Source organism: Anolis sagrei, chromosome 1 (genome assembly GCF_037176765.1).
Source record: "Anolis sagrei isolate rAnoSag1 chromosome 1, rAnoSag1.mat, whole genome shotgun sequence".
In the NCBI taxonomy this organism is placed as follows: Eukaryota; Metazoa; Chordata; class Lepidosauria; order Squamata; family Dactyloidae; genus Anolis; species Anolis sagrei.
Window position 1 is genome coordinate 4,651,989 of NC_090021.1, and position 22,786 is coordinate 4,674,774.

The window sequence follows — 22,786 nt, forward strand, 5'->3', positions numbered from 1 at the left end:
CTGGAAGGAAGGATACTAGAGACAAAGTTGAAGTCCTTTGGCCACATCATGAGGAGACAGCAAAGCCTAGAGAAGACAATGATGCTGGGGAAAGTGGAAGGCAAAAGGAAGAGGGGCCGACCAAGGGCAAGATGGATGGATGGCATCCTTGAAGGGACTGGACTGACCTTGAAGGAGCTGGGGGTGGTGACGGTCGACAGGTCGACAGCTCTGGCGTGGGCTGGTCCATGAGGTCACGAAGAATCGGAGACAACTGAACGAATGAACAACAACACTTGGAGAATTGTTGGAGATGTAAAATACAGAAGGGTACTTTTTTCATGCCTGGTGAACCTGTAAGTTGGAACAAACTTTTTTTTGGAGAAAAAGCAATTGAACAAATATGATCACTAAAAAGGTTAGAAAAAATCCAGAGATGTGCTTCTTAAGCCTATTTCATGGGAAAAAATCAGTAAAAAATGTAGGAATATGTTTTGGTGCAGTGAGAATAATAGCAAAATATTATAAAGGAGACAAAGAGCTCACTACCTCTGAGGATGCTTGCCATAGATGCAGGCGAAACATCAGGAGAAAATGCCTCTAGAACATGGCCATATGGCTCGGAAAAGGAGAAAAAGAGCTCACTACCTCTGAGGATGCTTGCCATAGATGCAGGCGAAACATCAGGAGAAAATTCCTCTAGAACATGGCCATATAGCCCGGAAAAACCTACAACAACCCAGAAAAAAAGCTGTTGCTAAAGGACTGGAGACAAAACAATATCAGAATATATCCCAATGACCAAGCTATCCAATGGCAAACGAGGAGGAAACAAGTAAGATTTAGTTACGAAATGGAGACTTACATTTGGATATCTAGAAAAGAAGATAAAATTAGATTTCAGAGTAGTCACAAGAGGAATTTATTATTGCAGGATAAGAGTGGCAAGTTTTTGTGACATCGGTTTCTCACTGGGTGGCTGGTTCGGCAGATGATGCTTGCTGCAGTTATCCCATACTCTAGGAATCTTCCAAATGTTGTATCTAGATGACTGTCCAGCATTCCTCGTGCCTCATTGTAAATCTAAATTTTCTAATTTTCATCCAGCATCGTATGCATTTGAGTCCAATATTTTCAGGCCTTTCTGCAAAAGCAGAAATATATCCCAACAATGCGCTCTCATTTTTCTGCATTAACGAACATTGACTTTGTATGTCTTAGATCAGAGCTTTCCAAACTGTGTGCCATGACACATTAGTGTGTCGGCTGTAGTCCACAGGTGCGTCACATGAAAAAAGAGCATCCTGACCCTCACTGGAAAAGACCCACAAAGGGCATCTAGTCCAACCCTCTTTAGCCAGGCAGAAAGTCACAGTCAAAGCCCTCCCAACAGACTGCCATGCAACCTCAGCTCAAACTACTCCAGAGGAGACTCCAGACTCCTAAGCAGTCTATATTTCACTAGGATTGGAAGAAATCCCCCAAAGGTTATCTAGTCCTTCCCTCTTCAACCAGCCAAGAAGACACAATCAATGCACTCATGGAAGGCTATGCAGCTTCTGTTTAAAAATATTCAGAGAAGTTTCATCACTCTGGAAGGAAGGCCCAGGTATGTTCAAGTGTAGGTTCTGTTACAACTTTTGTTATTTGCCAGAATTAATTACCAGAATTAAGAAAATATAATCTGTTGATAAAATAAAATCTGGATCAGCTATAGAGGAAACTACACAATTGTTTATGCAATAAAGATGATATGAAACAAATCTCTATTATTATATTATATTCAAAATCTCTGGTTAATAGTTCAACTGAATTGCCATATTGTGAAAGGATGCATGTCTAAAAACTGAATCCAGACAAGACAGAGGTCCTACTGGTCAGTGTAAGGCCAAACAGGGCATAGGGTTGCAGCCTGTGTTGGATGGGGTTACAATCCCCTTGAAGGTGCAGGTTCGCAGCTTGGGAGTGATCCTGGACTCATCGCTGAGCCTGGAGCCCCAGGTCCCGGCGGTGGCCGGGAGAGCTTTTGCACAACTAAAACTTGTGCGCCAGCTGCGCCTGTACCTTGGGAAGTCGAATCTGGCTATGGTGGTCCACGTCCTTGACACATCCCAAATAGATTACTGCAACGTGCTCTATGTGGGGTTGCCTTTGAAGACTGTTCGGAAACTGCAATTAGTCCAACGGGTGGCAGCTAGATTACTCACTGGAGCGTCACACAGGGAGCATACCACCCCCCTGTTGTGTCAGTTCCACTGGCTGCCGATCCAATTCTGAGCACAATTCAAAGTGCTGGTTTTGACCTATAAAACCCTATACGGCTCCGGTCCAGTGTACCTGTCTGAAGTATCTCCTTCTACGTCCCACCTTGAAGCTTAAGATCCTCTGGGGAGGTCCTGCTCTCGGCCCCGCCTTTGTCTCAAACATGTTTGGCAGGGACGAGGGACAGGGCCTTCTCAGTGGTAACCCCCCGCCTGTGGAATATTCTCCCCGGGAAAATTAGATCATCTTCATCCCTCCTCACCTTCAGAAAGAAGGTAAAATCATGATTGTGGGACCAGGCCTTCGGGCAATCAGGTTAAAGGACAATGGATAATATTTGACTATGGCTTGGAAGTGGATTTGGATAAGTGAAGCGGAGTAATCATTAGTATATGGCTAGATAAATAGCCACCAGATTGGCAATAGCTAAATGGATTGTAAGTATACTGTTTAATTTTTATTTTAATGTTCATGGTTTTAATTGTTATTTTTGCTATTTGTATTTTATGAAGCGGCATTGAATTGTTGCCAATTGTAAGCCACCCTGAGTCCCCCCAGGGGTTGAGAAGGGCGAGGTAAAAATGTTTGAAATAAATAATAATAATAAAACGTGTTTCACCAACATGAACAGTTTAGAAAGCTCTGTTTTAGGGAGTCGCTCTGGGGTCAAATACTACTGTTCATTCCAATATGAATTGTATGTCGATATAGATTTGAATGATCAGAGAAGCTCTTTCCACACTCCATGCATTTTTAGAGTTGCTCTCTAGTGTGGATCCTTTCATGCAAACGTAGACCTGAATTACGAGAGAAGCACATTCCACACTCCAGGCACATATAGGGTTTCTCTCCAGTGTGAGTCCTTTCATGTGAACGCAGATGTCCACTCTCAGTGAAACTCTTTCCACACTCCAGGCATGTATAAGGTTTCTCCCCAGTGTGAATCCTTTCATGTGAACGTAGATGTGAACTCCTAGTGAAGCTTTGTCCACACTGCAAGCACGTATAAGGTTTCTCCCCAGTGTGACCCCTTTCATGTGAACGTAGACCTGAACTATGAGTGAAGCTCTGTCCACACACCAGGCACATATAGGCTTTCACCCCAGTGTGAGTCCTTTGATGTGAACGTAGACCTGAACTCTGAGTGAAGCACTTTCCACACTCCAGGCATGTATAGGGCTTCTCCCCAGTGTGAGTCCTTTGATGTGAGCGTAGATCTGAACTCTGACTGAAGCTCTGTCCACACTCCAGACAGGTATAGGGTTTCTCTCCAGTGTGAATCCTTTGATGTGAACGTAGATTTCCATTCTTAGTGAAGCTCTGTCCACACTCCAGGCATTGATAGGGTTTCTCCCCAGTGTGAATCCTTTCATGTGAATGTAGATCTGAACTCCGAGAGAAGCTCTGTCCACACTCCAGGCATGTAAAGGGTTTCTCCCCAGTGTGAGTCCTTTCATGTGAACGTAGATCAGAACTGCGAGTGAAGCTCTTTCCACACTCCAGGCATGTATACGGTTTCTCCCCAGTGTGAGATCTTTGATGTGCACACAGATCTGAACTCTGAGTGAAGCTCTGTCCACACTGCAAGCATGTATAGGGTTTCCCCCCCATGTGAGTCCTTTCATGCAAACGTAGATTTCCACTCTTAGTGAAGCTCTGACCACACTCCAGACATGTATAGGGTTTCTCCCCAGTGTGAGTCCTTAGATGTGAAAGAAGACTTGAACTCTGAGCAAAGCTCTGTCCACACTCCACGCATGTATAAGGTTTCTCCCCAGTGTGAGTCCTTTGATGCGAACGTAGACCTGAACTATGAGTGAAGCTCTGTCCACACTCCAGGCAGGTATAGGGTTTCACTCCAGTGTGAGTCATTTCATGTGACCGTAGATGTGCATTACGAGTGAAGCTCTGTCCACATTCTAGGCATTTAAAGGGTCTCTCTCCAGTGTGAGTCCTTTGATGCGAACGTAGATCTGAACTCTGAGTGAAGCTCTGTCCACATTCCAGGCATGGATAGGGTTTCTCCCCAGTGTGAATTTTTTGATGTCTGTGTAGACTTCCAATCTGAGTGAAGTTTTTTCCGCACACCATGCATTCATGTTGCTTCTTCCCAGTATGAGTACTTTTATGTTGCTGCAGATGATCCCTTAGAGTTAAGCTGTTTCCATACTCCAGGTCTTTAGAAGATTTCTCCTCCATGTCAACCATGTCAACGGTGATATGGGTGTTGAATTGCAATACAGATACTTGACTCTTGCTTTTTTCCTTTCTTATCTGTAGGTGAGGTCAAGAATTTGGCAAGATCATCACCTTGAGAGGATTTCTTCTTCTTCCTATATCATTGTTTTCCTTACTGCACACAAGAGATTGCTCCATAGAATCCTCATTTCCCTGGGGAAGAAAGAAGCAAAAGATCAGTGATGAAAGCCAGAAACCTTCTTTACCTGCAAGATTTCCCCCCCTTTTCCTTGATGGATCATATTGAAAATGGAAATATCAAGAAATGCAGACATCAGGGTCTCAAGTGCATACACAGATGCCAGCAAAGGCAATCACTGATTCTTAAATAATAATGAATGATAAAAGGAAAAAAGGGGGCTCATTCTAATATTGGAACATCATTGGGTTGAAGACAAATATGGCTAAAGGAACTAAAGACAGGCAGAAAAAAATGATTCATTCCAATATTCAGTGGATAATGAATATCCACTGAATTACTAGAGTGTTCTAAATTTATTTATTTATTTATTTATTTACAGTATTTATATTCTGCCATTCTCACCCCGCAGGGGACTCAGGGCAGATTACAATGTACACATATATGGCAAACATTCAATGCCAAGACACACAACAGATAGAGACTAACAGTCAGAGGCTATTTAACTTTTTCTGGCCGCCAGGGGAGCTGTCGCTTTCATCGTCCATCTAGGACACTGATGAAGTACTTCTGCATTCCCCGCATACCTTTTGCTAGAGTCTTTTTTATGATCTTCTAAATTTTGTTAAATTAGCCTCCCCACACATAGGTGGTACCTAATTTTCCTACTTGGCAGACGCAACTGTCTTTCGGGTTGCAAAGGTCGACAACAAGCTTCACAATTGGTTGGAAGCTCACTCCGACCTGAGCTGGCTTCAAACTCATGACCTTGTGGTCAGAAGTGATCGTAATGCAGCTGACACTCAGCCAGTTACGCCACAGTCCCGGTGCTGAGGAACACAAAGATTACTGGGCTGTCTCCTATCCCACAATGGGTCCCAGGTGCACTTTCTGAGCATCCCAAATTAGACGCCTGCTGCCACCAAATTTCCTCTCCTTTTCCAAAGGAATTTCACAGCAAACCATGACCCTGCCTCCTCATCCATCTTATTCAAAACCACATTGAGGCTTGTTGGGATGTTCACAAAATGAGCCTCTCCATTCATTCCCTCAGATACAAAGACAAATGCAGCTCCATCCACAATGCCTTTTCCCACTTGGCCTTTTCCCACTTCCTTTCAGTGTCCTCTGTCCAGGGAAGGATTTTCAACAGCCGAAGGAGAGCTAGAGAAATATACAGGCTTTTCATACTGGTCTTTCCTAGGAATGTCTATTGTATTGATCTCTGGGTCAGGATCAACACAATAGATCCTGACCTAGGGAAGAATGGACATCTACTCTGAGCAATCCTCCTATAAATGCCACCTCAGAAATGCCTTACTAAGCATGGGCAAAACAGCATGGAAAGGAAGTCTTCCCTTGTGCATTAAGTAAGAACATGGACCTATAAGTCTGGCCTCCCAAAAGAAAATCCTAAGAAAACTGAAGGCAGTTGGTGGGAAAAGTTTTCCCTGGATGCCTTTTGGAAGACAGTTTCAAGTAGTCTCCCAAAGGTCCCAAATACTCTCCGCTTCTGAAAGGCTTTCCTGACCTGTGGCACATGTTCACCTTGGAATGGATGCAAACTGATTCCACCTCAACCGCCATAGTTCAATGCCCTGGTACAGGGGTTCTCAAACTTTTAAAACCACAGTGCCATTTTTGAAGGAAAAGTTTCCTGTGGAACCCCAAGAAAGTTTTTAACAAATTTTTAAAATAGGACAGATGGGCAGAGTCAGTGGCAAATGGATGGAGAATGTTTGTGTGAACTAAATGAAAAATGAACACATTCCTATGCACACTGCACATATCTTGTTTGTAGTTTTAAAAAGACATAAAATATGTGAAATATTTAAAATGAAGAACAATTTGAACCAGCATAACCTTAACAGTACCCCAGGGGCCATCCAGTCTTTGCTGCAGTGGTGTTGTTATTTTTGTTGCTATTATTATTATTATTATTATTATTATCATCATCATCATTATCCACTATTCCTTACACCCATGTAGTGATGTCAACAAGACTTTGCCTGTCCATAAAATCAGGAGGCCAAAAGAGGGCTTCGGCAAGTGAAACAAAAGGTAGAAGAAGAGAAACATGCACTGGCAGATTTTGTGAAAGAGAGTCAAGAAACAACATTGATAGAGGTCAATAGTAGAAAATTGCTTAAAGTGCAAAAGACAAAGAGGGAATATCGTAAAAATACAATGCAGAGCAGAAGAGAAAACTGGCAAAAGAAGGCTCAGTTCCTGGGAAACATTGAGAGCAAAACTGACAAAGAAAAAACATGGATGTGGCTCACAAATGGAACTTGGAAAAGGAGACAGAAGGTCTGATTCTTGCAGCCCAAGAACAAGAAATTAAAACAAATGCTATCGAAGACAGTATTGAAAAGTTGATGACAGAATCTAAGTGTAGACTCTGCAAGGAAGCAGTTGAAACACTGGATCACATCTGAGCTGTCGTGGAGTTCCCCAGGGTACTATCCTTTCGCCCCTGTTATTTAACATCTACGTCCGACCACTTGCTGGACTGGTGCGGAGCTTTGGCATAGATTGCTACCAGTATGCAGATGATACCCAGCTACTCTTGCGACTCAAACCTGGGACAACCACTGCGATTCCTGAAACTTTAAGCTGTGTTTGGAAGCAGTGATGAGTTGGCTGCGAGCAAGCAGACTAAAAGTGAATACTGCAACAACTGAGATACTCTGGCCCAGCCAGCTGCCAGAATTAATCCAGTCTCTGCCTGATTTTGATGGGGAAGTTCTGGTTTCGTCTACCACTGTTAAAAGCCTTGGGGTTGTGTTGGACTCAAAGCCGACGATGGAGGCCCAAATCACTGCCATAAGTAAGCAGGCCTTTTTTCATCTTCACCAGGCAAGGAAATTGGCATCTTACCTTTCAGTAGAAGCATTGGCAATGATAATCCACACAACAATCACCACGAGGTTGGACTATTGCAACCTAGTGCCGGCCTTCTGAAGTCAACAACCCAGAATCATAGAATCAAAGAGTTGGAAGAGACCTCCTGGGCCATCCAGTCCAACCCCCTGCCAAGAAGCAGGAATATTGCATTCAAAGCACCCCTGACAGATGGCTATCCAGCCTCTGTTTAAAAGCCTCCAAAGAAGGAGCCTCCACCACACGCCAGATGGTCCAAAATGCGGCGGCTAGGCTGCTAGCGGGGTCATCTATAAGATCCCATATTACACCGATTCTGCAACAACTACATTGGCTACCAATAGAACATCAGATCTCTTACAAGATACTGATCCTGACATTTAGAGCTCAAAATGGCCAAGGACCGTTATATCTTTGGGACCACCTTATTCCTTTTCTCCGTCAGTGGTCACCTCAACCCACCCAGGAAAATCTCCTATACATACTGGGCCCTAGGGAGGTACACCTGAAAGCTACAAGGCGTAGAGCTTTTTCGATCTATGCTCCAATCTGTGGAACTCATTGCCTCCATATGTTAGAGCAATGTCGGAGTTGCGACCTTTTGTAAAGGCGCTCAAGACTTGGCTGTTTGGTTGTGCATTTAAGTAATCAGATCAAATTGCCAAATAGTCACTGCTAAAGGTTTTTATGTTGAATGTTTTATATTGTGAAATGCTATTTTAAATTGTAAGTCGCTCCGAGCACCTTGGTGGAGAGCGACTAATTAAGAAATAAAGTGAAGTGAAAAAGTGAAGTGAAGATCGCACAGACTGACTATAAGCAGAGGCATAATACTGTTGTTCAGATGATCAGTTGGAACTTGTGCCACAAATGCCATCTGCCTGAGACACAAAACTGGTGGGATCTCAAGCCTGAAAAAGTTACACAAAATGAACACGTCAAACTACTCTGGAACTTCCGAATTCAGACTGACAGAGTTTTGGAACACAATACTCCCGACATCACAATCGTGTTAAAAAACCAAGTATGGATCATCGATGTTGCTATCACAGATGACAGCACAATTGGCAAGAAACAACTGGAAAAGCTTACACGGTATGATGATTTAAAGATCGAACTGCAAAGACTGTGGCACAAGCCAGTAAAGGTGGTCCCAGTGGTGATTGGCACACTGGGTGCAGTGCCTAAAGACCTTGGCCTGCACTTGAAAACAATTGGCACTGACAAAATTATCATCTGTCAGCTGCAAAAGGCCACCTTACTCAGAATTGCACACATTATTTGCCGATACATCACACAGTCCTAAACACTTGGGAAGTATCAGATGTGTGACTGAATACAAAAGACAGCATAGTGATCCTGTTTGCTGTGTACTAATCTTGTTATGTATCAAATAGTAATGTCTGGAGTTGTGTTTCAGCAAAGGCTAAAGTCCTTGTGAAACAACAATTCCTATGATTTCCAGAGCACTGAGCCATGCAAGCTTCTGAAGGAAGAAATAGCTGTACACAGGGGCCAAACTGCCTTTGAAAATTTGTCAGATGGGCTGGTCCAGTGGCAAATGAATGGAAAATGCTTGTGTGAAGTAACTGAAAAGAAATGAACACATTACTATGCACACTGCACATATCTTGTTTGTAGTGCAAAAAAAAAAAAAATCCAAAGGGAGGGAAGGATATTAGAGGCAAAGATGAAGCACTTTGACCACATAACGAGAAAACAGGAAAGCTTGGGAAAGACAATGATGCTTGGGAAAAAGGAAGGAAAAAGGAAAAGGACCAAGGGCAAGGTAGATGGATGGTATCCTTAAAGGACTGGCTTGACTCTGAAGGAGCTGGGGGAGGTGACGGCCGACACGGAGCTCTGGCGTGGGCTGGTCCATGAGGTCACAAAGAGTCAGAAGTGACTGAACAAATAAACAACAATAACATGAAGAACAATTTTAACCCCAGAGGCCATCCAGCCTTTGCTACAACAACAACAACAGAAGCAACCCCAGAGGCCACCCAGTCAACTCTTTTTCTGCCTTGCAAGAAAGGCATAGTCAAAACACACACAACAGATGGCCATCCAGCCTTTGCAATAATGATGATGGCCCCTCGACTCTGGAACTCCCTTCCACTGGAGATCAGAACTGCCCCTTCAATCTTAACGTTCAGGAAACAGGTAAAAACCTGGCTTTGGGGATTGGCACTCAACGAATGAGCCATGATCCTGTGATATGGATCGATGACGACGAATAATGACTTTGATGACGACTGAACACTGTAATCATATGATTGTATTTTTGCCATTTTAATTGTTTCAATGTTTTAGTGTGATTTAGAAATTTGATGTTTTAATGACGGTCTGTAATATTGATGTTAGAAACCGGCCCGAGTCCCTCGAATGGAGGTGAGAAGACCGGTATACAAAACTACCAAATAAATAAATAAATAGAGGCAACCCCTGAGGCCAAGCTTTATCTGCTATGCAGGGAAAGTACAATCAAAGCCAAGGGAGGAAGGCCTTGCAGGCCATGGCAATGGCTGTGGTGGGGAGGCCCCATAGGCCGTGCTACTGGCGATAGCAGAGAAGCCTCGTAGATTGTGCTGGGGGAAGTGGGGCTCCACAGGCTGCATGCTTTGTAGGCAGGAGACTGGGGGGAGCACAGATTGAGAACTGCTGTTCTGGAACGTCTAGAGTTCTGTTTCAGAGAAGGCTAAAGACCTTGCAAAACCACAATTCCCATGATTTTCAGAGCATTGAGCCACAGAGGTTAATGTGGTATCAAGCACATGTTAGGCTATTAGGAATTGTGGGAATTGGAAGTCCAAAACACCCAGAGGAAGGGCCAAAGTTTGCCCATGCTTCTCACAGCCTCACCTTTCAAATTTTCATTATTTAGCAGACCTTCAACCAGAAGCTGGGCTACAAATGCATCTTTTTAAACAAAGCACATTTTAAAATAACGTTGGTGAACACAAAAAGAGATTTAAAGAAGGGCTTGAAGCTAATCTTTTAAAATGTGGTATAAACACCAAGATACAAGTGGGAAGTTCTAGCCCTGAAGCGTTGCAACTGGAAGTCAGCTGTGGCCAACAGTGTTATGGATTTCAAAGAGGCATGGATGGAGGGAGAAACAGCTTGAACAGAAGAAGGTGCCTATAAGAAAATCCTTGTTGGGACCGCTTTCCATCTGGAAATGTATGTCCCTTGTGAAAGAAAGACCATGTAGATCCAGAATAACAGGTCTCTACAGTCATTTGTGGACCAATCACCAAGACACTAACCTTGGAAGACAACCAGATTTACAGGCCAGGAGTGATCGCTAATAGTAGTAGAGCAGGAACCTCCCCTATGCCATTTTGGGAGGAGGAAATAAAGAGCATAGGGAGAGCCTTCATGAGAGGAGGAAGGAGTAATCAAAGGAATCAATCTTCCTTCCCTGGATGCCTTTCTGGCTTCGTGTTCCAGATCTGCCTGCAGCACAAAGCAGTGGCAGCACAGGAATAGCTGGACAATCTCAATCTGCATTTGTCGATTTGAAAGATACCAAAATTGGTCCCAGATGGAAATCAGAGCAGGAGGAGGGAAAGGAAGAGGCAGATCTATAGAGACCCCTTTTGAGGGAGGGGAGAGGGAGAGAAAGGGGAAGGGGCCTCCATGCAGCATGTCCTTGAGTGGCTCATTTTTGAATAAACAAAAGGACGAAGCTTCTGCTGGATCTGCATGCATCGTCAAACCATAACAGCGTAGAAGGGGCCAGAGTGGCATGATGAATAATTTATTAATAATAGTAGGAGTAGTGACAGCAAAACAGTAATAACATTAATAGACAATATTAATAGTAATGATAATACTATAACAATAATAATTGCACCACCACTATTTCTTTTGGTACTACTATTACTAATAACTACAATAGCAATAACAAATAATAAATAATATATTCTGACTACTTGGCCTCAGTTCCCCAAAGACAACAGATTCTGTCTAAGAAAGGCCAGCCCCGATTTGGACTTGGATGGGAGGCCACCAAGGAGCCCCAGATTGCTTCTAGCCTAAGTAAAAACCTTACCAATCTCACAAGTCAATAGGAAACTGGGAAGATCTGACTTATCTCCCTTTCACCCAAAAGCTGCAGGTCAGCACTTCCAAAGCACTGGGCGAAAGGAACCTTTTACGATTGTCTCTCCCAACTTTCCCCATTTGGGCCAACCCTTTCTAAAGCAATTTAAGTCAGCTTCTTGCAGTAGGAATTGGTTGAAATCAGGTGTATAGGTTTGTTTGTACATTGGGCAGAAAACTAGTATATCTACAGATATAAAAATCAAAGTATTTCTATTTATTTATTTAAAACTTTTATATCCCGATCTGCTCAATCTCCTCGGAGGGACTCAGGCCGGCTAACAGCAAGGATTCAAGGCCACAATACAGTCTAAAACATCATACAGCGACAATAGATTAAAATACATATAAAATAAAGTACATATAAGCCAGTTCATCAAATAGAATCATATCCAACACAGTCCGCATAGGTCAGTCACTGCAGCCTGTTACCAGTCTCAGCCATTGTTCTAGGAATGCTCCATTCCATAGCCAAGATTTCACTAGCTTCCTGAAGGTTAGGAGGGAGGGGGCAGCTCTAATCTCATTTGGGAGAGAGTTCCATAGCCGAGGGGCCACCACGGAAAAGGCCCTGTCTCTCGTCCCCACCAGATGCAATTGCGAAAGTGGTGGGACCGAGAGCAGGGTCTCTCCAGAAGCTACCTATCTGACCGCATCTCTGCCTATGAACCCACCAGGACTTTGAGATCTTCCGGGGAGACCCTGCTCTCGATCCCGCCTGCTTCTCAAGCTCGGCTGGAGGGGACGAGAGATAGGGCCTTCTCGGTGGTGGCTCCTCGGCTGTGGAATGCCCTTCCTGCGGACATTAGACTGGCACCATCTCTAATGGTATTCCGCAAAAAGGTGAAGACCTGGATGTTTGTGCAGGCGTTTGAGTAATTTAGTACAATCTGGTAATGGAACATAGGAATGGAACAATGGACGACGAACCTGGACTACGCTTGGGTGATGAGAAGATTGGGTACGGTTGTTTTTTGTAATAATTGTGCATTGTAATTGCTTATTGGTAATTTATGGATAATGTGTTAAGTCAATTGTTATATGTTGTATGGAACCACGGCTGTTTCTACTGTTTTTACTGTTTGTGAACCGCTGTGAGTCGCCTTCGGGCTTGAGATACAGCCGTATAGAAGCAAAGTAAATAAATAAATAAATAAATAAATTAACAGTCTTGATTATTCATAGGGGAGAATACGTTCAGACAGGTAAACTGGGCCAGAGCCATATAGAATTTTTGTAGGTTAAGACCAGCACTTTAAATTGTGCTTGGAAGTTAAAGTATGCATGTATGTCAATGTGTTACACAAAGACTGGTGCCAGGTGAAGTGGCCCTCTTTGATGTCATTAGGAAAGGTGACGTGTATGAGGAGAAGGAAAGAGGGGAAGGAAGTAAGGAAAAAAAGAAGGGAAAGAAAGGGGAAGGCAGGGAGGGAGAGGGAAGGAAGAAAACTAGTGGAAATGAAAGGGGGAAAGCTATGAGTGGGAGGGGAAGAAAGAATGAATGAATACCTGGCAGGCCAGGTATCCAAAAGCCAATGAATTTTTCAAGGTTGAATCCAGCAAATTGAAAGGAAAATAATGAAAACAGGCACACACAAAAAAGAAAAACGAACAATACAAAAATAATAATCTCATATATTGTCAAAAGATCATGGCCATGTTCCAGCAGCATTCTCTTCTAACGTTTTGTCTGCATCTGTGGCTGGCATCTTCAGGACCCAACCAACAAAATCACAAGAAAAACAAACACTTTGATTCAGAACTCCTCAACTGATCTTAACATATGCAAACATATTTGCAAATCAGAAGCCTCCCCTCCTAGGCTTTACAGACTCCCAAAAATCCATAAGGACTTCACTCTGGTCAGACGTACTGTGAGCGCCACTGGATTTCCCTACATACGACTTGTCAAAATTTATGGCTGCACAACTACAAACCCATACTGTTGCTCACTACATTATGGATTCAGCCCTCTTCATAGAAAAAAACCAGCAAACTTAGGACCAATGACAAACTGATCAGCTTTGATGTGGTCTCTCTTTTTATCAAGGTCTCCATAGCAGACATCATCGTACTCATTAACCAGAATTTCCAAGAAGACATCACAGTCCTGCGCTCTGTGTTCTGGCACCACGAGATGCAGAGCCAACCTTAAGAAATGGGGCTACAAAGTGGAATCCACGACATGCGAGTGTGGAGAAGAGCAAACTACAGACCACCTGCCGCAATGCAACCTGAGCCCTGCTACGTGCACCATGGAGGACCTTCTTATAGCAACACCAGAGGCTCTCCAAGTGGCCAGCTACTGGTCATAGGATATTTAATTACCTACCGAGCTTGCAAACGTTGTGTTTTGTTTGTTTGTTAAAAAAATGCAATACAACTGTTTGGTTTGCTCCTGACACGATAAATTAATCAATAGAATCATATCCAACTCAGTCCTGTTTCAAAATTGCCTTACTACAAGCTACTTCCAGTAGGACAATGAATTCTATTAACAGAAAGATGGGGTAGCCATGGGGAGCCCTCTTAGCCCAGTCAATGCACATTTTTAAATGGAACACTAATCCATCTAATACACAGACATGTGCTTTTCACCTTAAGAACAGACAAGCATCCAGAGCTCTGAGGATTACCTGGGAAGCACACCCAAATATCTGGGAGTAAATCTGGACCGTGCCCTGATCTACAAGAAGCATTGCCTGAATATCAAGCAAAAAGTGGGCGCTAGAAACAATATCATACGAAAGCTGACTGGCACAACCTGGGGATTACAACCAGACACAGTGAAGACATCTGCCCTTGCGCTATGCTACTCTGCTGCTGAGAATGCATGCCCAGTGTGGAACACATCTCACCACGCTAAAACAGTAGATGTGGCTCTTAATGAGACATTCTGCATTATCATGGGGTGTCTGAGCCCTACACCACTGGAGAAATTACACCGTTTAGCCAATATTGCACCACCTGGCATCTGCTGGGAAGTAGCAACCAAAAGTGAAAGGACCAAAACAGTGACATCTCCAGCTCATCCCCTGTTTAGATATCAGCCAGCACATCAACGACTTAAATCAAGGAATAGTTTTCTAAGATCTATAGAGACACTCGATGGAACATCTCAGCAAGCGAGAATCCAAAAGTGGCAGGCTCAAACCCAGAACCTCAACCCATGGCTGATACCAGATGGGAGACTCCCTCCTGGGCACATAGAAAACCACGAGATGCAGAGCCAACCTTAAAAAACGGGGCTACAAAGTGGAATCTATGACATGCGAGTGTGGAGAAGAAGAGCAAACCACTGACCACCTGCTGCAATGCACCCTGAGCCCTGCCACATGCACAATGGAAGACCTTCTTGCAGCAACACCAGAGGCACTCCAAGTGGCCAGCTACTGGTCAAAGGGCATCTAATCAACTACTAAACTTGCAAACTTTCTGTTTTGTTTGTCTGTTTGTTTAAAAATGCAACACAACTGTTTGGTCTGCTCCTGACATGATAAATAAATAAATAAATGGAACATTTTGAGTCCTGGAAAGTCCTGGAAATAGCACCAAAAATCCCACAATATGGTTCCAATATGTGAGTGACACTTTCACCATTTGGAGTCATGGAGAAGAACTAAACAAATTCCTGGACCACATCAACAATGTCCCTCCAAACATCACATTTACCACAGAAAAAGAAAACTACCATTTTTAGCTATCCTAGTCATCTGCAAACTTACAGACACTGGTAGACACCTATATAAAAACTCCAACCATTGAATAGGTCAAGAAGACGCACAGTTGAAGCCGTGGTAGACTGTGCAAACACCATCTGCAAATGCCACAGAATATTATTTGAGAACACAGGAATTCTAGACCACTCTGACAACACAGAGAAGCCATTGAAATCCACAAGCAGGTGGACAATTTCAACAGAAAGGAGAAAACAATGAAAATGAACAAAATCTGGTTATCAGTATTGAAAAACGCTAGAATCAAGATACTGAATAAGGAACAACACTCAGAAGCAGGAGAACTCCAGACAACAGGTAATCAAGAACCAGTTAATGCCTCCTAAACAGTTTCATAGCTACTCAATGCTATTCAAGCTTGTTTAATAATAATAATAACAAGAAGAAGATGAAACAATAGATCACATCCTTAGCTGCTGCAAGACTATCGCTCAGACAGACTACAAGCAGAGGCATAACACAGTTGCTCAGATGATTCATTGGAACTTGTGCCACAAATACCATCTGCCTGCGACAAAAAAGAGCTGGTGGGATTACAAGCCGAAAAAGGTTACAGAGAAATGAACACATCAAGATACTCTGGGACTTCTGGATTCAGACAGACAGAGTTTTGGAGCACAAGACTCCTGATCTCACGATCGTGTTAAAAAACAAAGTATGGATTGTCAATGTTGCAATCCCGGGTGGCAGCACGATTAAAGAGAAACAACTGGAAAATATGAAACGATATCAGGATTTAAAGATCGAACTGCAAAGACTCTGGCACAAACCAGTAAAGGTGGTCCCAGTGGTGATCAGCACACTGGGTGCAGAGCCTAAAGACCTTGGCCTGCACTTAAACACAACTGGTGCTGACAAAATTACCATTTGCCAGCTGCAGAAAGCCACCTTACTGAGATCTGCATGCATTATTCGGCAATAATTATTCGGAGATTATTACACACACATACACACACTCCACTTGCTTCCCCACCATTACATCCTCTGAAGATACTAGCCACAGATGCAGGCGAAACATCAGGAGAAAATGCTCTTCAGAATTATCTCTGTAGATCTTAGATGCAGAGCCAATCTTCAGAAATGAGGCTACAAAGTGGAGTCCACAACATGCGAGTGCGGAGAAGAGCAAACCACAGACCACTTACAACGCACCCTGAGCCTCATGCACAATGGAGGACCTTCTCACAGAGACGCCAGAGACACTCCAAGTGGCCAGCGTCTGGTCAAAGAACATTAGTATAATGCCTATTTTTAACTTCGTATGTGTGTTTTAAAGATATTATAACTGTGCCCTGAATGCGCTTCTGAATCGATAAATAAATAAATGCATAAATACATAAATAGAAGATAATGCTGTTGGAACACCTCCACCATACAGCCTGAAAAACTCACAGCAACCCAGTGATTCTAGCTATGAAAGCCTTTGACAATACAACAATAATAACAATAATTTCATTTCTTACCCGCCTCTCCCTGTGTCTCAAGGCGGGTTAGAGCAGGCATGGGCAAACTCGGGCCCTCCAGATGTATTGGACTACAACTCCCACAATTCATCACAGCCTCGGGCCCCTTCCACTTGAGCAGCTGATGGGGAAAAGGAAGGGTCCTGAGGCTGTGAGGAATTATGGGAGTTGTAGTTCGAAACACCTGGAGAGCCCAAGTTTGCCCATACCTGGGTTAGAGCATAACTAAAACACACATACACACACATATAAATACTCTGTTAATTTTGAGTGACAACATAACTCAAAATCTGCTGGATGAATTTTTGCCAAATCTGGCCACAAGACACCTACTAACCCAAGGAGTGACCATCACTCAAAAATTGATTTTGCCATTAGGGAGTTGCAGTTGTTGGGATTTATAGTTCACCTACAATCAAAGAGCACTCTGAACTCCACCAACGATGGAATTGAACCAAACTTGGCTCACAGAACTCCCATGACCAACAGAAAACACTAGAAGGGTTTGGTGGGCACTGATCTTGAGTTTTTAAGTTGTAGTTCACTTACATCCAGAGAGCAATGTGGACTCAAACAATGAAGGACCAAATATGGCACGAAAACTCCATATGCCCAAATAGGGACACAGGTGTAGGTAGGTGAAAACAGATCTTGACATCTGGGAGTTGTAGTTGCTGGGATTGATAGTTCACCCACAAAGAGCATTCTGAATCCCACCAAGGATACAATTGGGCCAAACTTCCCACACAGAACCCTCATGACCAACAGAAAATACTGTGTTTTCTGGTGGACTTTGGCAACCTTTCTGACACACTCTCACAACCCCCACAGGGGTCCCGATCCCCAGGTTGAGAAATGCTGCCTTGAGGCCATCCAGAGTTTGGGAGTTGGAGCTCAACTACATCCAGAGATCACTGTGGACTCAAACAATGATGGATCTGGACCAAACTTGGCATGAATACTCAATATGCCCAAATATGAATACAGATAGTGTTTGAGGGAAATAGATGACATTTGGGAGTCGTAGTTACTGGGATTTATAGTTCACCTACAATCAAAGAGCATTCTGAACCCCATCAAGGATAGAATTTCCACACAGTACCCACATTCCCAACAGAAAATACTGTGTTTTCTGGTGGTCTTTGGCAACCCTTCTGACACCCCCTCGCAACCCCCACAGGGCTCCCTAACACCAGGTGGAGAAATGCTGCCTTGAGTCCATCCAGTCCAACTCCCTTCATCAGGGCAAGAAAACGTGATCAAAGCCCTCCTGACAAACAGCAACCTTAGATACAGATAGATATATATGATTCATACACACACAGATATAGCATCATAGATTTGAAAGGGACCCCTAAAGAAGGACAATATGTTGCATGTTCCTGAGTAGGCAAACCAGACAACCTCCACATCAACACCAACAAAGAAACAGCAAGAAATACTGTTTACCCACAAGTATAAAGAAATTACTTATATTAGAAGCCAACACTTTCTCATTACTTTATATTCGAGATCACCAGACTGGGCCACAGCAACGCATGTCAGGGAAAGGCTAGTTATTAGGCATGGGCAATCCATTGTTCTAAAAGAAGGGTCCTCAAACTTTTTACACAAAGGGCCAGGTCACAGTCCCTCAAACTACTGGAGGGCCGGATTATAATTTGAAGAAAAAAAACATGAATGAATTCCTATGCACACTGCACATATCTTATTTGTAGTGCAAAAAAACACCTTAGAACAATACAATAATTAAAATGAAGCACAATTTTAACAGTGGGTTGTTGTAGGTTTTTCTGGGCTATATGGCCAAGTTCTAGAGGCATTTTCTCCTGACGTTTCGCCTGCACCTATGGCAAGCATCCTCAGGTAGTGAGGTCTGTTGGAAATAGGAAAATGGGTTTTTAACAAATTTATATTTTATCAAATTTATACTTTAACAAATATAAACGTATTAGTATTTCAATGGGAAGTGTGGTCCTGCTTTTGGCTGATGAGATAGGGTTGTTGTTGTTGTTGTTGTGTGCTTTCAAGTTGTTTCAGACTTAGGTTGAACCTGAGCAAAGGTAAGGTAAATGACCTTGGAGGGCCGCACTCAGCCCTTAGTTTGAGAACCCCTGTTCTAAATGGTTCTAAAGTACTTACAAAATAATAATAATAATAACACTTTATTTATACCCCGCTACCATCTCCCCAGGGGACGGTGCGGCTTACATGAGGCAGAGCCCAAAATACAATACAAGCAATAACAACAAAACAGCAATTTAAAAACAACATAACAATAAAACAATAACAATAGGACAACACACTTAAAAAACTATGGGTAGGCGAAAATGTATTTAAAATAATGCTGGACATGGGCAAAAACTAGAGGGCGCGCTGATGATTTGTTTCTGAGGTGTTTCAGAACTCTAATAAAACTTTCAAAATTTCATTACTATTTTGTTATTGGCAATTTTTATGACAGAACCAATTAGGAACTGCCATTTATGACGAAATTTTGAAAGTTTTGTTAGAATTCTGAAATTTTCACCACCAGAACTTTAGCAACACTGTGGAAGCAAAGCACCAGCTTGTTCTCATTTTGTCAGTACTTTAGAACCATGGATTGCCCATGCAGGTTCTTACCTACAAAGCCCTGAACAGTTTGGGACCTGCCCACCCGCGTGACCGTATTTCTGTATATGAACCCACACGATCTCTTTGATCATCTGGAGAGACCCTGCTTGCGCTCCCACCTGCATCGCAAGCACTATTGGTGGGGACGAGGGAGAGGGCCTTCTCGGTGGTGGCCCCTCGACTCTGGAACTCACTCCCTAAGGGCATCAGGCATGCCCCATCTCTGGCAGTCTTCAGGAGGAGCTTGAAGATGTGGTTGTTCCAGTGTGCCTTCCCAGAATAACGAACCCTTAGCATTATGTCCCCCCAAAAAAGCACATTATATCGATTTAGGACTGCTTATATGTCTCTATCAACGGCCCGGAGTCCCAGGTGGCGCAGTGGGTTAAACCCCTGTGCCGGCAGGACTGAAGACGGACAGGTTGCAGGTTTGAACCCGGGGAGAGGCGGATGAGCTCCTTCTATCAACTCCAGCTACACATGCGGGGACATGAGAGAAGCCTCCCACAAGGATGATAAAAACATCAATTCATCCAGGCGTCCCCTGGGCAACGTCCTTGCACATGGCCAATTCTCTCACACCAGAAGCGACTTCCAGTTTCTAAAGTCGCTCCTGACACAACAACAACAAAAAAAAAATCAACGCCCCACCTCCTTTATCTTGTTCATGCCTAGCATTATTTTTTAAACTTTAATTACATTTGGCCCAGCCATAGATTTTAAATGTGCACTGTATTCTGTTTAATGTTTATGCTTTTGTGTATGAGATTTATTTTAATTGCTTTGTATTGTATCTGTTATTGTTTGTATTGCTTGTATTGTGGGCTCAGCCTCATGTAAGCCGCACCGAGTCCCAAGGGGGAAATGGTAGCGGGGTATAAATAAAGTTTTATTATTATTATGTATAAATATGTGAGAGGAAGCCACAGGGAGGAGGGAGCAAGCTTGTTTTCTGCTTCCTTGGAGACTAGGACGCAATTTATTTATAATATTGTAATGTAATGCAATATAATACTAATAATAATAATAAGATATTATAATTATATATTTATATTACATGTAATATTACTAATAATATTACAGTATAATTGATATAGTGCAATATAGCAATATTTAAAACTGATATTGTACTATGTTGATAATATGTTGTATGTATATATACCTTGTAAGCCGCTCTGAGTCCCCTTCGAGGTGAGAAGGGCGGCATATAAATGTCGTAAATAAATAAATAAATGGAACAATGGCTTCAAACTACAAGAGATTCCACCTGAACATGAGGAAGAACTTCCTGACTGTGAGAGCCGTTCAGCAGTGGAACTCTCTGCCCCGGAGTGTGGTGGAGGCTCCTTCTTTGGAAGCTTTTAAACAGGGGCTGGATGGCCATCTGTCAGGGGTGATTTGAATGCAAGATTCCTGCTTCTTGGCAGAATGGGGTTGGACTGGATGATGGCCCATGAGGTCTCCTCCAACTCTAGGATTCTATGATTCTAAGAACTTCCTGACTGTGAGAGCCGTTCAGCAGTGGAACTCTCTGCCCCGGAGGGAGTGTGATGGAGGCTCCTTCTTTGGAAGCTTTTAAACAGAGGCTGGATGGCCCTCTGTCAGGGGTGATTTGAATGCAATATTCCTGCTTCTTGGCAGAATGGGGTTGGACTGGATGGCCCATGAGGTCTCTTCCAACTCTTTGATTCTAGGATTCTGCCTTCTAGATATATATCAATTGTATTTTATACAAAAGATGCACATTAAAACATGTTTTTATAAAATGCATATATTATAATTCAGAGAAAAGAGACTAAAACACAAGGCATAACGTTTAAAATCCATGCTCAAAACGGGATGGGAAGCTGAATGCAGCCTCTGCAAGGAGACCCACTCCAGAAGGGTCTGGGCCTCTGTCTCTCTCTCAAGGCCTGGCCTCGAGGGAAGAAATCCCTCAGGAAAGAGGAGGCTGCGGCTGAGAGAAAAGGCCTCCCCCCCCCCCTCGTGGTCCAAACCTGCCTGAAGCACAAAGGAGGCCAAGAGGCCCATCTCAATATATATTTCTCGAGTTGGAAGAGACCGCAATGGGTCCCGGGTGGAGATCTGTTTGAGGAGAGATCACACCCCCGGACGCCCTTCACTCACCTCCTTCTCTCTGTCCTTCCTCACTGAAAATGGCGGCGGCGGCGCCGGTGAAGCGAGAGGGACAAGAGTGACGTCAGCGCCTCCTTTCCACCAATGGGCAGCAGCCAAGGGGGCGTGGCCACGGGGCTCGCCAAAGGGGAGGGGCCCCTCCCTCCCGCGCCGGGAAAAAAGGGGGCGGGGCTTATCCTCAACTGGGGAGAATGGAGCAGAAGAGGCAGGAGGGAAGTTCCACCAAGTCTGCATTTTTAGAAACCGGTTGTTGTGTGTTTTCCGGGCTGTCTGGCCATATTCCAGAAGCATTATTATTATTATTAGGTTCTTGTGGGTTTTTTCAGGCTATATGGCCATGTTCTAGAGGCATTTTCTCCTGACGTTTCGCCTGCATCTATGGCAAGCATCCTCAGAGGTTGTGAAGTCTGCTGGAATTAGGACAATGGGTTTATATATCTGTGGAATGGCTGGGGTGGGGCAAAGGACTCTTGTCTGCTGGAGCTAGGTTTGAATGTTTCAACTGATCACCTTCATTAGCATTTGAAGGCTTGGCTGAGCCTGGGAAAATCCCCTGTTGAGAGGTGTTAAGATGTGCCTGATTGTTTCCTCTCTGCTGTTTTGCTGTTGTAATTTTAGAGTTTTTTAATACTGGTAGCCAGATTTTGTTCATTTTCATGGTTTCTTCCTTTCTGTTGAAATTGTCCACATGCTTCTTGTGGATTTCAATGGCTTCTCTCTGTAGCCTGACATGGTGGCTGTTGGTGTGGTCCAGCATTTCTGTGTTCTCAGATAATATGCTGTGTCCAGGTTGGTTCCTCAGGTGCTCTGCTCTGGCTGACTTCTCTGGTTGAAGCAGTCTGCAGTGCCTTTCATGTTCCTTGATTCGTGTTTGGGCAACGCTGCTGCTGTGTTTGGTGGTCCCTATGTAGACTTGTCCACAGCTGCATGGTATACGGGAGACACCTGCAGAGGCGAGGGGATCCCTCTTGTCCTTTGCTGAACGTAGCATTTGTTGGATTTTCTTGGTGGGTTTGTAGACCGCATAGGGAAGCTGATGAGGAAACACAACATACAAACAATCTACAAACGTGTGCTGTGGCCCGGTGGAGGCTCCTTCTTTTAAACCAGTGTTTCTCAACCTGGGGGTCAGGACCCCTGTGGGAGTCGCGAGGGGGTGTCAGAGGGGTCACCAAAGACCATCAGAAAACATAGTATTTTCTCTTTGTCATGGGTGTTCTGTG

At 43.6% G+C, this 22,786-nt stretch overlaps 1 protein-coding gene and 1 long non-coding RNA gene across 2 annotated transcripts in view; both read right to left on the reverse strand.

Annotated features, from left to right (window-relative positions):
• LOC137095536 (uncharacterized) overlaps positions 1–15,013 on the reverse strand; it is a 50,997-nt gene extending 35,984 nt beyond the window's left edge. The window contains exon 1 of the long non-coding RNA XR_010908870.1: positions 14,963–15,013. This is a non-coding gene — a long non-coding RNA (uncharacterized lncRNA). The remainder of the gene's footprint in view (positions 1–14,962) is intronic.
• LOC132761665 (zinc finger protein 420-like) lies at positions 886–21,602 on the reverse strand. The gene is made up of 2 exons (XM_067460651.1): positions 21,555–21,602; positions 886–4,632 (listed from the first exon to the last, which is right to left on the reverse strand). Exon 2 carries the CDS (start codon positions 4,447–4,449, stop codon positions 2,995–2,997), a length of 1,455 nt encoding a protein of 484 aa, XP_067316752.1. The 5' UTR covers positions 4,450–4,632; positions 21,555–21,602; the 3' UTR covers positions 886–2,994.
• Positions 21,603–22,786: the final 1,184 nt, after the last annotated feature.